Source organism: Lynx canadensis, chromosome C2 (assembly GCF_007474595.2).
Source record: "Lynx canadensis isolate LIC74 chromosome C2, mLynCan4.pri.v2, whole genome shotgun sequence".
Lineage (NCBI taxonomy): Eukaryota > Metazoa > Chordata > Mammalia > Carnivora > Felidae > Lynx > Lynx canadensis.
The window spans coordinates 44,388,028-44,404,304 of NC_044311.2; the positions used below are offsets into that span (position 1 = coordinate 44,388,028).

Here is a 16,277-nt window from a genome sequence, read left to right on the forward strand (position 1 = left end):
GTCACGATCTCTGCGGTCCCGTGGGTTCGAGCCCCGCATCAGGCGGCTGGGCTGATGGCTCAGAGCCTGGAGCCTGTTTCCGATTCTGTGTCTCCTCTCTCTCTGCCCCTCCCCTGTCATGCTCTGTCTCTCTCTGTCCCAAAATAAATAACGTTGAAAAAAAATTTTTTTAAAAAATAAAAATATTCTGAATAGCAGTAATATTACATTGTGAATTTTATTTTTCAAATTTTGGTCCAATAAAGAACAGTTCAGGTTAAGCAATCAAAAAGAAGTACGATAAAAGGACATTCATATACAACCAAAGATATGAATAGGACAGATCACTTCCAGTTGATTCAATTGTACATACACTTTTAACATATAAAATACATCTTAATTAGTCAAGAAACAGACCACATTTAGCACCAGGAAAGGAACTTTACTCTAGCGTTGTTGTTTTTTTTAATGTTTAATTTATTTATTTTGACGAGAGAGACAGTGCGAGCAGGGGAAGCCCAGAGAGAAAGGGAGAGAAAATCTCCACGCTAATAGCGCAGAGCCCAATGCAGGGCTTGATCACATGAACTGTGAGATCATGACCTGAGCCCAAATCAAGAGTCAGACGCTTAACCAACTGAGCCACCCAGGCACCCCTTAACTTTAGCTTTGATCACGACCTCAATATCTTGTCATAGAAAAGAAATTTCATGGGAACTATATGTATTTATCACTGTAATTAATAAAAAATTAAAAAAGTAACTGTCGCATTATCAATACGTGAGTGATTCAGTGATTCCAGTCCTGAAAACTGGAACTACTTGATATTGCGCACAACTCTCCTACAGTGGTTTGTTTTCATCTCCTCCAATGCTTGTTCCAATTGCTGAACCAAATGAAGCAGAGTGGCTGGGTCTGTCTGCAGAACTTTGGTGTTGTGATCTCCATTCTGATTAAGGTGTAGCTTTATAGTCACTGATGGTTTTATCTGTTGCCTGAGGCTTCTGCTTGCAAGCTTCATTTTAAATGGAGTAAGAGAATAACTAATTATCATGCTGAACATATAATATTTATAATTACCTTATATCATATACAAAAGTCAAATTTCATATAAATCATAGACTTCAAAATGAAAAATGAACTTTAAAACCTTTGGAAAGAAAAAAGGCATGACAATGTATATGCAACCTTGCCCGGCAGAAGGATTTCTTAAACATGATATAAAGGCACCAAACCACAAAGAAAAAACCTGATAAGCTGAAATACATTTAAATTATTAACACTTTCTTTCAAGAATACCTAAAGATGGTGGAAAAACAATCCACAAACTGATAAGATATTTTATGACGCATAGAACCCCCTCCCCCAACAAAAGATCAGTATTCAGAATGCATGAAATTTAATCAGAATGTTCTGATTAAAAACAACAACAAACCCCATAAGACCAAGAAAAATGTGCAGAAGACCTAAGTAAGCAATTCACAAAAGAAGTAACACAAATAGATAAACATAGGAAAACATGTTCAACTTTTTATTAGTAATTAGGAAAATGGCAATAAAAACATAACATACTATTTTACACATATCAGACTGGCGATATGTGCTCTGCTGGTCAGAGTGGTAAGAGAATAACTTTGGGAAAACAATATAATAGTACCATCAATTCCACTCCTAGGTATATACCTTGAATTCTTTACATATATACGTATATTCACAATAGTATTTGTTTCCAAGAGTCAAAAATTAGAAACATTTCAATACTCTTTAACAACAGAATGGGTGTATTGAGAATATTCCTAAAAATAAAATGCTTACTAAATGTCAATGAAAAGAAACAAACTACAGCAATATAAATTGTCATGGATAATTCTAAAAAGAAATGTTCAATCAGAAAAGCAAGTTGCAGAAGAATACATAAAAACTAAAGTTTAATGAAAAAATGTGTTAAACTAATTGTTGCACCATATGCTAATTTGGATGTAAATTAAAAAAAAATTAAAAAAAGATAAAGTACTCACTTGCCAAATGGGGAAAAAAACCCAAAAACTATAAAGAAAGGATTAACATCAAATTCAGGGAAAATGGTTACCTCAGGGAAGTGTGAGGGTTGTAACTGTGGTAGGTCACAGATGGTTTCATTGTATTTCTTTAAAAAAAAAATTTAAATTATTTATTTTTGAGAAAGAGAGACACAGAGTGCGAGTGGGGGAGGGGCAGTGAGAGAGGGAGACAGAATCTGAAGCAGGCTCCAGGCTCTGGCTGTCAGCAAAGAGCCTGACGCAGGGCTCGAACTCATGAACATCGAGATCATGACCTGAGTTTAAGTCAGATGTTTAACCAACTGAGCCACTCAGGTGCCCCTCAGTGTATTTCTTAAGCTTGGCAATGGGTACTTGTTTACTATTATTCTTTTTTTTTTTTTTAACGTTTATTTATTTTTGAGACAGAGAGAGACAGAGCATGAATGGGGAGGGTCAGAGAGAGGGAGACACAGAATCTGAAACAGGCTCCAGGCTCTGAGCTGTCAGCACAGAGCCTGACGCAGGGCTCGAACCCACAGACCGGGAGATCATGGCCTGAGCCGAAGTCGGCCGCCCAACCGACTGAACCACCAGGCGCCCCTACTATTATTCTTTAAACTGAGTATCTATAATCTTTAGTTGTATGATATATTCTGAATTTTTAAAAAAGTACTATTGACATATTTTTAAAAGAAAAAAAAAAGGAAACTACTAGAAACAATGGCTAACTTGAAAGCGAAGGCATTTAGCTCTAGCACCAGCTGTTCTCTAAAGACCATTCTTCCTTAAAAGGAGCCAGGAGCTCCTTAAAGGAGTAACTGATTAGAGGTCTGGGATAACAACTGTGCAAGATTGAGCCTGAGACATCTTGCTATACAGGAAAGCAAGATTGTTACCTAAAATTATTGGAGTCACGTCAAAAGGACAAGAAGCCCAAGTGAAGAGACTTCCGATGTGAGGCAAAAATCTAACCCTGAGATTTCAGGATTAATTTATACCGCAACACAGAATATTCTGACTAATAACTTCTTCCAATTAATTCTAGGTGATCTGGCTTCCAAAAGAACCCACGATACTGAAATTAATGTCTAAAAATAATTTGGAAACAACAGGTCAATCCCCTTGAGTAGCCAGTCCCCAAAATAATACAGATACTTATAAGTTAAAGTGTCTCTTTAAGATCATTTCTCCAGTACAGAAAATTATAGATATGAAAGATAGGTAAACAATAAATATGATGACTGAAAATACTACTTATGATTCACTTACACATTGTTTATACTTCTTTTTCCTCTATATCCTGCATTGATAGACAGGGACCAAATGTATCTAGGTGTATATAAACCATAAATTTTTCATCCAAAGCCTCAATCTATCCTCAAACTTTTACACAACATATCTAAATTAATATCCTTTACAAATAAGCATCTATATCATTCTTTAAATTTCCAGATGAAGGTTATACAACATACCCTAACAAACACCTAGTAAGACATATTTAGACCTAATTTTTTTCTCAGAAATGAATTTCAAGGACAGTACTACAGGATAAAAAACAGTAGCCCACAAGGTTTCCTGATTAGAACTTATGTTCTGTCCTTCTCTTTGTAAAAATAACAAAAGCAATTTAAATGTATCAGTCCTAAAGGTAAATCGTCCCTCACCAATCTCAGATGCATTCAATTTACTTATGTTATTAAGTGCATTAATTGTGCTAGCAATTTATGAAGGGAAATGTTTCTACTAGAAACTGAACTATGATGATTAATGTATTTCTCATAAGCAACTGCACAATTAGATGGTAATTGTCCATTCACTACCAGTGTCCATGAGACAAATCAGTTACTCAAAAACGAAATGTCCTGTAACTTGTCACTAGTTTCCTAGCAATTCAGCTGATCTCATCTGACAAGGTCTTCCTCCTATAAAGAAGAATACTACTCCAATTAAAATCCCTTGTAATAATTTTGACTAATGAGCTCAGAAAATCTATTAGTTCTCTAAGTAGCTTTTTTACCCCTTAAACGCATTTTACCACATGAAGCAATATTCATTCAGTATACACTCAACTTTTAAACTATATTAGTTCTTTCAGTAACACACTATTCAAACCCATTGCACTGGGTAAATGAGCTCTCCCAAGTTTTAGAAAATTCAATTGCTTGTTTCTAATTTCTAAAAATGTCTTCATAATGGAAAAACTCAATGCAAATCGATAAGCCAAAAAAATAACTTCTATGGGCTACAGAACCCAAAAGTCAGAAATTACCCACACCCAAGAGAGAGCTAAAGATTTACAAGATAAATACTACTGAATCTCATAAACATGACCATCTCACATCTCCCCACCTGGTTATTATGAAAGGCCCTAAACATAGAAGCTTGGCCACAGTGCTCTCCTCCTTCCCATAGCCCCACAGGATTTGCTGCTTATGTCTCCGAGAGCACGAACTGTGTCTGATTCTTTAAATCCACAATACCTAACACATGATAACTGTACAAGAAATATTTGATATATAATTTAAGAAGCTACTTACCCTCCCCCACCTTTTTTTATATTCAGCACTGAATGCCTATTATGTACCAGGCATTGTGCTGGGGACACAGTACTGAACAAGACATAGTACCTGCCCTCATAGAGCCTACAATCTGGTTTATACCATACCTGTGTTTATACCTATTCAAGCACTCATTACACTGGATTATAACTGCTAAACCCTCTAAATGAATTTCTGTATCCTGTTTTGGACCATCTTACCACCATTCAAATCAGGAAGAATCCACTATAACAGTAATTTACAAACTTTATTGCAAATTAGAATTACCTGGGTAACAAGCGGAACTCTAAAAATTCTGATGCTCGGACCAAACCCCATAACAATAAGCAGAATCTCTGGGGGCGGAACATAGATACGAAATTATTTTAAGACTATCCATGCCTTTCCAATATGCAGTCAAGTTTGGGAACTAGTGTGCAACCTATTCAAAGCTCATTCCCTTATGCTTATGCTGCCTCCTCTTCCAAGAACATTAACCCTGGTTTTCTCTATTTATTGACCCTTCTGAAATTTTACCTCCTTTTGTTGAAGCTTTCCTGGATTGTGCAAGCATCCACTGAACGACCCCTAAGCTACGTTTGTGAAGTACAGTACATAGCTGTAACTTATGTATACAAACTTATTCCCCCCCTCCAGTAACTTATAACTATCTGTAATTACTAGTTATTTTGAGAACACCTAATATCCTGAGTATATAACATCTTTTCCAATTGAGGAAAATGTCTCATACTTCTTTTGTGTACCAATGCATTTGGCACAGCTCTAATCAGCAATGATGACATTCAATAAACATCTATTAGCTGTCACTGCTTGATAAAGGGCTACATACAAGAGTCTGAGAACTCCCTTTCGGTTATCAATGTGGCTTTGCAAATGACTGAATCTTACAAACGTAGTGTAAAAGCAGCCAGACACAAAAGATATTTACTGAATCATTTCATATATAGAAAGTTAAAGAACAAGTAAAAGTAATCTATGTATTTGAAGTCAGGGTGCTCGTTAACCTTTGGAAAGGAAAGAAGGAGAATTGGTAAGAAGCAAAGAGAATGCTTTTGGGGTGCCTGTCATGGGCAAGTCTTGGTTTTATGGGTTGTTTTTACCATGTGATAATTCACTGCGCTATACAATGACGTATGCACTTTAATCCATGTATGTTTTGCTTAGGCATCAAAGTTTTTTAAAATCAAATACCACTTTAAAATTTGCATGACCATCTCCTTACAAAAGAACCTATTTGTTACAAACTTTGCAAGTGAAAACTGATGTAAACACATTAAGCATATCGAAATGAACTATTTGTAAAATGGTCTCAGAATAAACATTAAAAAAATAAAGTTTCAAACCAAAGTTCAGTTAAGGTGGTAAAGAATACAATAAGCCTGAGGACATAGAACCAAAATTAATCTTATAGTTTGTCAGGTGAGGGAAACCATACCTGTACATCTAGTCTCCATCAAGGCTGTGGTAAGTGGGAAGGTCTGGTGCCAATTCACTCAGAATAGTTCTGATCTCTTTTCTGTTGTCTAGATAAAGCTGAAGCAATAATTTGTTCAATTCTTCAGAGAATCCCAGAACAAAAACAGAATCTTGGAAATCCAGTTCAGAAATCTGAAAGTGATCAAGTTTAACAGAACATCAAATTTATGATTGTCTAGAAATGCTAAAATATTTGATATACACAAAGAATATGATATCTCCTAATTCTTTTCTGCCTGGTAAAGAAACTACATCCTTTATAGAGATAACTCTTACCCACTATTTTGAAGTCTGAGTTTCTGATACATAAAAATACTTGTATTAAAGCATAAAAAGAATTATTAAAATGCCCAGTTTCTCAGGGTGCCTGGGGCTCAGTCGGTTGGGCCTCTGACTTCAGGTCAGGTCATGATCTCACAGCTCGTGGGTTTGAGCCCCATGTTGGGCTCTGTGCTGACAGCTCAGAGCTTGGAGCCTGCTTCCGATTCTGTGTCTCCCTCTCTGCCCCCTTCCCCCACTCGTGCTCTGTCTCTGTCTCTCAAAAATAAATAAACATTAAAAAAATTTTTTTTTTAAATTCCCAGTTTCTCTCCTATTCTCTGTCAAGTCAGATACTGCTAATATGCAAAAAAAATAAAAATAAAAATAAAAAAATCATTTATTCCTCCCCCTTCCTAGGATACCCACTATTGTATATGGCTTAATAACATGCAGAATTAGAGAGAATTCTAATTTATACTAGCAAGAGGCTTTCATACCAGCATATCACATTACAGCCATATTGTTTAGGCATGGCTTCACTAAATCAATTATAAACCATTAACAACATTACTGAAATAGCAGGTGCCTGCCAGGGCTATGAGGCTATGATGCAGAGAGTATACTGGAGCTTTTTAAGGATGAAGAAATACAAACACTCCACAGAAGCCCTTACCATAAGCTTTGAGCTTTCAGTGAGGAGGTATGTTAATCCTTCCACACCATGCTGGACAGTGTCACTGCTCACATTTAGTTTTCCTGGGAAAAAAGAAAAAAAAGCAAATAAATTATTGGTGATATTATCCTTTTATTCAAATTCTTATTTAGGAATAAATATTATCCATTATTCCATATTTGCAAACACTACGATGAAAAATAATGACTTAGTAATAGACTCCTGTTCATTCTCCACTGCTGGACAAATGCTTTGGGTATTTGCCGCTGTGTACCTTCTTTTCAAATGCAGACCCGTGGAGACAGACTAGCATCAGGCATACAGTCCTTAGTCCTTCTCTTGAATGTCCAGCTACTTCAAGTCTGGCATAAGTGGAATTCAGGGCTGACAATCTCAGAAACTACCCTGTCCGGCAGGGAAAAAACAATACTGCAGCAAAAGCGGATATCTGAAGTAATTATAACCAAACACTTGCATGATATTAATGGCTCACCCAACTATTTCACACGCTTGGTGCATTTAAGCATCACAGTATCTCTGGCAGATGGTAGTATGTCCATTTTACGGATGACAAACACGACTTAATAGAAGCTTTTAAAAATCTCAAAGCTACTTTAGGGATGGACAGGATCTGCGCCTGAAGAGCCTTTCTGCTTTTATTCTACCACAATGAGAACTAGACCATTGGAGCTGCAAAAACCCCTATCTCTCCAGGGTGCCAAAGAATGGCCGCACCTTCCCCGCGAAGTGCCCCTCCCAGGCTTACTGGCGGCGCCTTCGTAGATCTTGGGATTCGAGCCTCGCCTCAGGAATTCCACCGCAATCCGCCCAAACTCGGCGACCACTGCAAGGGAAACCAGGAGACCGTGAGCGCCGGGCACACCCCTTGTTCCCCTCCCCAGACCACAGAACACCACCCTCCGCGGCCCGCGTCCCCTGACCCGTGCTGTCCACTTGCGGCAAAAAGGCCAGGTGCTCTTTATGCTCCTCCGAAAGGTCCAGCAGCATCTTCCCAAGTCAGAGGACTTTACTCGGCAGTGTTGACCCCGCCCTCTCCACTTCCGGGGCCAGCGTCCAAACGCAAAGAAGCTCCGACTTCTCCACATCCCAGCTTTGGGTTCCGGCCTGAGTCCTACACTCGGACGCCCGCCGGTGGTGTGTTCTGGGGTTGGAAGATTCTTCCGCTAGCAAATCGTTTTTGAAAAGACGTAGCCTGGTGGATGCGCGGTGCCATGCTCCGTGGAAGATGAAACGACGTTTAAATCCGGCACGCCCCCATGTGGAGCCTACATGAATAATATCAATAGCTAACATGTATTAAGCACTGTATCAGGAAATGTTCTTACATGTATTTACTTATTTAGAGTTGAGAAGAATTCTATGAGGTAGGTACCATTATTGTTCCCATGAGGGATAAGGAAACAGAGAAAGGTCAAGCGACTGAACTAACTTTTATAGAGCTATTAGTTTGCACAGAGTTTTTGTATATGTTATCTTATTTGATTGATCTTATTTAATTCGCTCAAGAGCTATGACCTCGTTTTTACAGATGACGAATCAAAGCTCCAAAGATCACATAATAAGCCAGAGACACAGCTGGAAGGAGAGGGTCAGATCCCTTGACGACCTGCTCCAAAGCCCATGATTCTACAAGCAGGCTGAAACCTGAAGGTTTGTAACAATTTCTATGAGTGATTATGAATTAAGATAAAGATGATGATGACAAGGGGTGCCTGGGTAGGTCAGTTGGTTTGAAAGCCTCTGACTCTCGTTTTTGGTTTGGGTCAGGATCTCACAGTGTGTGGGTTTGAGCCCAGCATTGGCTCTGTGCTGACAGCGCGAGGAGCCTGCTTTAGGGATTCTGTCTCCATCTCTCTCTGTCCCTCCCCTGCTTGTGTGCTCTCTCTTAATCTTGTCTCTCAAAAATAAATAAACATAAAAAAAAAAAAGATGATGACAACAATGACTGATGCTTGCAGAGTTCAGAACAATATTTTTATCTTTATGTGTTGAGACAGTGTGAAATTTGGGTCTTTTCCCAGCTTTTTCTTCTCACCTGCTGTGGTTCAAATATCGGAGACTATGGAATTGCCAATTGATAGGAACAGGACTTTCTAAATCTCACCCCCCTTGGTGGGGAAGTGGTGGGGGGAAAGAGAAGAGGTAGTAGAGAGAGATTTCATATCTATTGTTATATGTAGGGATTGAGATAATTCTCTCTATACTAGCTCCTGGGCAGAAATGAAAATTGGAAGTTGTTTTAGCTCTGTTCGCTGTGTGTATCTTGTCCTTCACGTTGAAATTGTTTGTTTCCTCCACAGAAAGGAGGGGCACAGAAGGAACATCTTTAAATTTGTCAGTTAGGTCTTGAAGCAGCATTTGCAGAGAGAGCACAATATTTTCTTAGACTGTAAGTTGGAGATCAGCAAAAATAGCATCGTTTCCTGAAGAAGCTTTTATCCTAATTGAGAAAATGTCTATTATTTAAGAATAGTTTTCAGAAAAAAGTAAAATCATGATTTTTTGACAAATATATAATGGACACATGTCAAAGATTGTAGTGAATCCATGGGTTAATGAGGGATTCATTGCAGTAGGAACCAGTTTCAGCTGGCACAAAGGAGATACTTCAAGAATCATACCTTCATGGGGAATAAGAAATGCCTAATGAATCTACAAGTAGATATAATACTATGCCAATATGATATAGCCTTTCTTCCTGTGACCTCAGGGACTAAAAATGCGGGTGGCGGGGGTGAAGGTGGTGAATAGAAGTAACAGAATGGAGTGGCCAAAGAAAGTGGTCAAGAAGCCAAGTTATAGCTGGGGGGGAAACAGCCTGGAGTTAGAACTCCCTGGGATAAATTTACAAGAGCAACGTTTTTTTTTTTGTTTGCTTTTAAAAAAAATTTTGTAAATGTTTATTTATTTTTGAGACAGGAGCAGCAGAGCATGAGCAGGGGAGGGCAGAGAGAGAGGGAGGACACAGAATCAGAAGCAGGCTCCAGGTCCTGTGCTGTTAGTACAGAGCCTGATGTGGGACTGGAACTCACAAGCTGTGAGATCATGACTTGAGCTGAAGTCAGACACTCAACCAACTGAGCCACCCAGGCACCCCCAGAGCAATGTTTATTACTAAATGTCATATCATAGTTTAGAGGAAATTACCTGAATGAAAAATCTGAAGTCTAGATTCCAGATCTGGCTTTCATACTTACTACCTATAAGGCCTCCAACAAGTTGTTTTTAAATGTTATAAACTTAGCCTCTTGATTTTTTTTTTTTTTTGAGAGAGAAAGAGAGCAAGAGAGTGTGCATGCAAGCAGTGGAGGGGCAGAGGAAGAGGGAGAGAGAGGAGTTAGGCAGCTCCATTGCTCAGCACGAAGCCCAAACATAGGGCATGATTTCACAAGCTGGGGCTCAATCCCACAACTCCGGAATCCTGACTTGAGCCAAAACTCAAGAGTCAGACGCTCAAACCGACTGAGCCACCCAGGTGCCCCATTATACTGTATTGACTTCACTTGATTGTCTCCTTTACTTTAGTGTCATCTCCATGGGGTTTTAATGATGATTGCCCTTCTGTGCCATACAGGGCTGTTATCATGCTTAAATGAATAATAAGTTCACGTTAAGGAATTGATTTTTAAATATTTATTTATTTTGAGAGAGAGCGATGGAAAGCAAGCTGGGGAGGGGAAGAGAGAGAGGGAGACAGAATCCCACGCAGGCTCTGCACCATCAGCACAGAGCCCAGTGCAGGGCCACAAACTCACGAACAGTGAGACTGTGACCTGAGCCAAAATCAAGAATTGGACACTTAACCAACTGAGCTAACCCAGGAACCCCAAGAAATTTATTTTAATGATCAAATTAAACAATAAATTAATGTTAAACACTGAAAGATTTGCAAACTGGAGCATTTATATTTTATAGCAGATTTTATGTGCCCAAATCATTGAGAATTCTGTGTGCATAATCATCCTAAAATCCCTTCATTTGGTGCAACAAATGTTTGTTGAGCAATTACTCAAAGGTGCAAGCATATGCTATGCCTTGGCAGTTTGGAGGTGAACAAAACAATGTCTTTCCCTCTACACGATGACAATAAATTGAGGGGGACAATTAGGTGAAGTCAATATGAGTATGATGAGCTAATACTTGAGGTTTGAACAAAATGATTTGGAACCCCACAGAGAAGGTAGCAACTCTACTGATTAACTGATTAAACCCTGATTCCAATAAGATTCAGGCTAAGTGTCCCAGGGTATGCCTATACATGCTAATACTAATGCTTTACAACTATATTACATTGTAAGTACGTAAGGTCTTAAGTCACTTCGTGCCATTTTACTTCCGGGGCTAAAGTGAAGAAAGTATACTCAGTATTTTTTCATTTGATTTTTGGCAGGGAAAAAAGGGTTCATATCAATTGTCCTCTCGCATGCTTTCCTTATTTTTCTATTTACCTCCACCTCATCCACTTTCCTTTCCTTGAGATACCCCACATTCCTTTTTCCTTCTCAGACATACCAGCCCCAGAATCTTTGCACCAGAATTTCCTTGGCTGTGTTTCAATGTTATGTAAAATATTATCATCTCTGCAAGGAATTGCAGTTGGTTCAGCATACATACTGTCAAGAGGATAAGAGCCTGGTCATACCCATCACTCACATGGATTGCCCTCTCATGGGTCTGAATCTGGCGCAAAATGCATGAATTAGTTCCTTTGATTTTTTTTTAAAAATTATTTTAGTTCACCTTTTCAATTGAATTATAAAATAGGTACATAAAATGGAAAAGATAAAAAATACTTTTTGTTGAATTTTCTCATATTGAACACACCTAGTTACCCAGATCAAGAAATATAATGTTACCAGTGCCCCAGAACCTGAGTCCTCTTCAGTTACTATCTATCCCGTCTTGTCTCTACAATGAACTAGCACCCTATACACATGCTGCCTTATATCTATTTGGTATCATCTTTGTATTTCTTTTACATTAATCTTCGATGTGGCCCAACTCCAAATATCTAACTTGAAAATTAAAGGTATTTTTTAAAAATGAACTTTAGGGGGGCGCCTGGGTGGCTCAGTCAGTTAAGCGTCTGACTTTTAGCTCAGGTCATGATCTCACAGTCCGTGAGTTCGAGCCCCACGTCAGGCTCTGTGCTGACAGCTCAGAGCCTGGAGACTGCTTCGGATTCTGTGTCTCCCTCTCTCTCTGCCCCTCCTCTGCTCATGATCTGTCTCTCTCTGTCTCAAAAATAATAAAAACATTAAAATTTAAAAGAAAATTTTAACAAGTTTTACACCAAAAACTAAAAAAAAAATGATGAAAGAAATAGAGGAAGATATAAATAAACGGTGACATATACCATGGATAGAGAAATACACCATGGGTTGCAAGATTCGATATTATTGAGATATCACTTGTGCCCTACCAAAATCCCAACAGGTTTTTTTATAGAGAATGACAAGTTTATTTAAAATCAATATGGAGGGGCGCCTGGGTGGCGCAGTCGGTTAAGCGTCCGACTTCAGCCAGGTCACGATCTCGCGGTCCGTGAGTTCGAGCCCCGCGTCGGGCTCTGGGCTGATGGCTCAGAGCCTGGAGCCTGTTTCCGATTCTGTGTCTCCCTCTCTCTCTGCTCCTCCCTGTTCATGCTCTGTCTCTCTCTGTCCCAAAAATAAATAAACGTTGAAAAAAAAAAAAAATTAAAAAAAAAAATCTATATGGAAAGGGGCACATGGGTGGCTCAGTCAGTTGAGCGTCCAACTTCGGCTCAGGTCATGATCTTGCAGTCTGTGGGTTTGAGCCCCATGTTGGGCTCTGTGCTGACAGCTCGGAGCCTGGAGCCTGCTTCCAATTCTGTGTCCCCCCCGCCCCTTCCCCGCCCCTTCCCCACTCATGCTCTTTCTCGCTCTGTATCTCTTTAGAGACATTTATTTTATAATAAATGTTTAAAAAATAAAAAAATATCTATATGGAAATGAAAGGACTAAGAAAAGCCAAAACAAACTTGGAAAAAGAAGAACAAAGCTGGAATAGTCATACTACCTGATTTCAAAGCCCACTATAAAACTATAGTAATTAAGACAGGGTGGTATAGTATAATTATAAGTAAGTAGATCAATGGAACAAAATAGAGAGTCTGGAAGTAGATCCATAAGTATTGTAAACTGATATTTGACAAAGATACCAAGGTAATTCAATGAGAGAAAAGATGGTTTTTTCAACAACTGGTGCTACAGCAATTTGATAAACAGGGGGAAAAAATGAATCCTGATGCTCACGTCATATTACACACACAAACATAATTCAAGATGGACTATAGACCTAACGTAAAAACGAAAACTATGAAACCTCTAGAAGAAACATACGAGAATATCTCCACAACTTTGAGATAGGCAGAGGATTCTTAAAGAGAAAATGGAAGACGTTAGCCATAAAAGAAAAAAAATGATAAATTGTACTTCATCAAAGTTAAAAACTTTCATTCGTCAAAAGGCACCATTATAAAATGAAAAAGTGAGCCACAGCCTGTGAAAAAATATTTGCAATACATATATCTGTATGATTTGTATCATTCAGAGAATTTGTATCATGAGTATGTAAAAATCTCCAATAAACTAATAATTAAAAGACAACCCAATATTTCGGATGGGCAAAACTCTTGAGTTGATACTTCACAAAAGATATACAAATGACCAATAAGCACATGAAAAAGCCCTGCAGTATCATTAGTCATCAAGGAAATGTAAATTAATACCATATGAAATGTCATTTCAAACCCACTAGAATAACAAAATCAAAAACACGGATGACACCAAATTTTGACAAGTATGTGAAACAATGAGAACATTTGTACATTGGTTAATGGGAGTATAAAATCATAAAACCACTTTGGAGAACTGTTATGCAATTTCTTATAATGTTAAATATACATTTATCCAATATTATCCAATAATCCACTCCTAGGTATTTGCCCAAGAAAAATGAAAGCTTATGTCCAGGAAAAGACCTTACAATAATATCCATAGTAGTTTTATTCACAATAACACAGAACTATAGGCAACCCAAATACACATACAGCTGAACAGATAATTATGGTGTCCATACAATGGAATATACTAGGTAATAAAGAAAAGTCAAAGAAAGATCTGAATGAAGGAAGTAGAGATATTGGAGTTATTAGACCTGGACTCCAAAATAACTATGAATAATATGTCCAAAACATTGGATGACAGATGAAAATTTTAATCAAAGAAGTAAAAACTGTAAAAAAAAAAAAGAAACAAATTAGAACACAAATATACAATAGAAAGAATTAAAAGGAATAGTTCACTGTAAAAACTAAACTATTAAAATTGATAAAAAGCATTTATGTTTAATAACAGTAAGTCATCAGCAAGACTCTTTATGACAAAAAAGAAAAGTAGAGAAAGCAAAAGTTACCAATACCAGGAATGAAAAAGAATATCACTACAGAGAGAGAGAAAAGAATATGCTATTGATACATGCAACAGCATAATATTACACGGAGCAACAAAAGCAAACAGAAGTGACCAATCGTATGATTTCTTTGACTAGAAAACTTTATGCATGGGTACAGAAATCAGAGAAGTGGATGCCTATAGGGGATTAGGATGGACTTAGTTATAGGAGCTTGGAGAGACTTTCTCGGGAAATGGAAGTATTTGCATTTTGACTGGGGTATTGGTTATATTGATGTATATATTTGTCAGAGCCATAGAATCTTATGTTTAAGATTTGTGCAATTCACTGTGTGTATCGATTTTAAAAATAATGGAAAGCGATGTTTTAGCAGAAGTTCAAAAGATATCTAAGACCAGAACTTGACTTTTGTAGGAGGATGTTTGTAACCGTCCTACTTTTAAAATGAATTTATTTTTATTATGTTCTACATTAATATGGTTTAAAAAAAAAAAGAAAGCATTTAAAACTAAACCCAGGAAAACAAAAAAAGAGAAACTGTAAAAGTTATCACCCCCATTCTTGGTTCCCATCCTTCCAGTTTTCCTACTCTGTAAGGCGACTACTACCTTCCATTTCTTATAGATTCTTTCTCAACTATGCAAAACACATGCCTGGAATGTTCACTGCTAGTGATGGAATTCAAGAAAACCTGGTGTTAGATATTAATATCCTGTTGATAGTTGTGTAGCATTAGAACTATTATTAGAACTTATAGCATTAATTACTTGAAATGTTAACATTAGAACTGAAGGTTCTGTTTGATCAGGTCTTTGCCCAAACTGAGGTTGTCATGACTCTTCAAAGCACAATTTCTGGAGGATTTTCACATGCTGTCAGGCCTCCTTGTGTGGTCAGGTTAGAAATGCTCTTTTTGGCTAGAACTCTTGCTATTCCTAACTGCTGAAGCCATCGTTTCTCTTTAAAGGCACTGCAAGAAACAAGACAAAAAAAAATTGTAAGGAAGTCCAATCTTGTCCCTGTTTGTTGCTGAATGATAGAAATCTTAAGGTTCATTTTGTAACTGTGGCTAGTTTATCTTCTCACACAGATAGGTTATAAAATAGAAAGTTGGAATCTTTCTGAAACTGGTTCCTTGTGAAGCAGTGGAAGTGTTATTTTCCCAAGCAATACTAGAAATTTAGCACTCACACCTAGAATCAGAAAACCAATCAATGTCATACAGAATTCTCTAGCTTGAACCTTTTTCTGTATCCCCAGACATCCTTATATAGATGATATATTCTCTGGTGTCTCCCTTCTCTTCCTTTTCCTCCACAACAGAAACATGTTATTTTTCATTGATAAGATATTAAATAGCCTTGGGGAGCCTGGGTGGGCTCAGTCAGTACGTGTCAGACTCTTGATTTTGGCTCAGGTCATGATCTCAGTGTCAAGGGTTCAGTCCTGTATCAGGCTCCGCGCTGAGTGTGCAGTCTGCTTAAGATTCTCTCTCTCTCCCTCTGCCTCTCTCCCCTGCTTGTACACTCTCTCTAAAATAAAAAAAAATGTTTTTAATTCAAAAAAATGATATTAAATAGGCTTTAACTGAAATGCAGTGAAATTTAATGTTTATAGTAGCTATTCCCTGACTATATGCTAATAAGGACTTGTAGATTTGAATATCATTACTCTACTTTGTAGGATATAGATGTGATTTACTTTATTTTTTTTAAGTTACTTATCTATTTTGAGAAAGACAGACATAGTGCAAGTGGGGGAGGGGCAGCAAGAGAGGGAGACAGAAAATCCTAAGCAGGCTCCGCATCTCAGCATGGAGCTGGACACGGGGCTTGAACCCACAAAAACATG

The 16,277-nt window shown here is 37.9% G+C and overlaps 2 protein-coding genes across 2 annotated transcripts in view; both read right to left on the reverse strand.

Moving 5' to 3' along the window:
- Nucleotides 1–585: 585 nt before the first annotated feature.
- Nucleotides 586–8,048, reverse strand: COMMD2 (COMM domain containing 2). Its single transcript, XM_030330175.1, is given in 6 exon segments — nucleotides 586–994; nucleotides 5,994–6,013; nucleotides 6,016–6,166; nucleotides 6,969–7,051; nucleotides 7,735–7,812; nucleotides 7,910–8,048. Coding segments are annotated over 6 exon segments (597 nt in total). The 5' UTR covers nucleotides 7,977–8,048; the 3' UTR covers nucleotides 586–796.
- A 7,218-nt stretch (nucleotides 8,049–15,266) lies between these two features.
- Nucleotides 15,267–16,277, reverse strand: part of ANKUB1 (ankyrin repeat and ubiquitin domain containing 1) — a 28,520-nt gene continuing 27,509 nt past the window's right edge. The window contains 1 exon segment of the mRNA XM_030329694.1: nucleotides 15,267–15,396. Coding sequence (XP_030185554.1) covers nucleotides 15,267–15,396 — 130 coding nt within the window.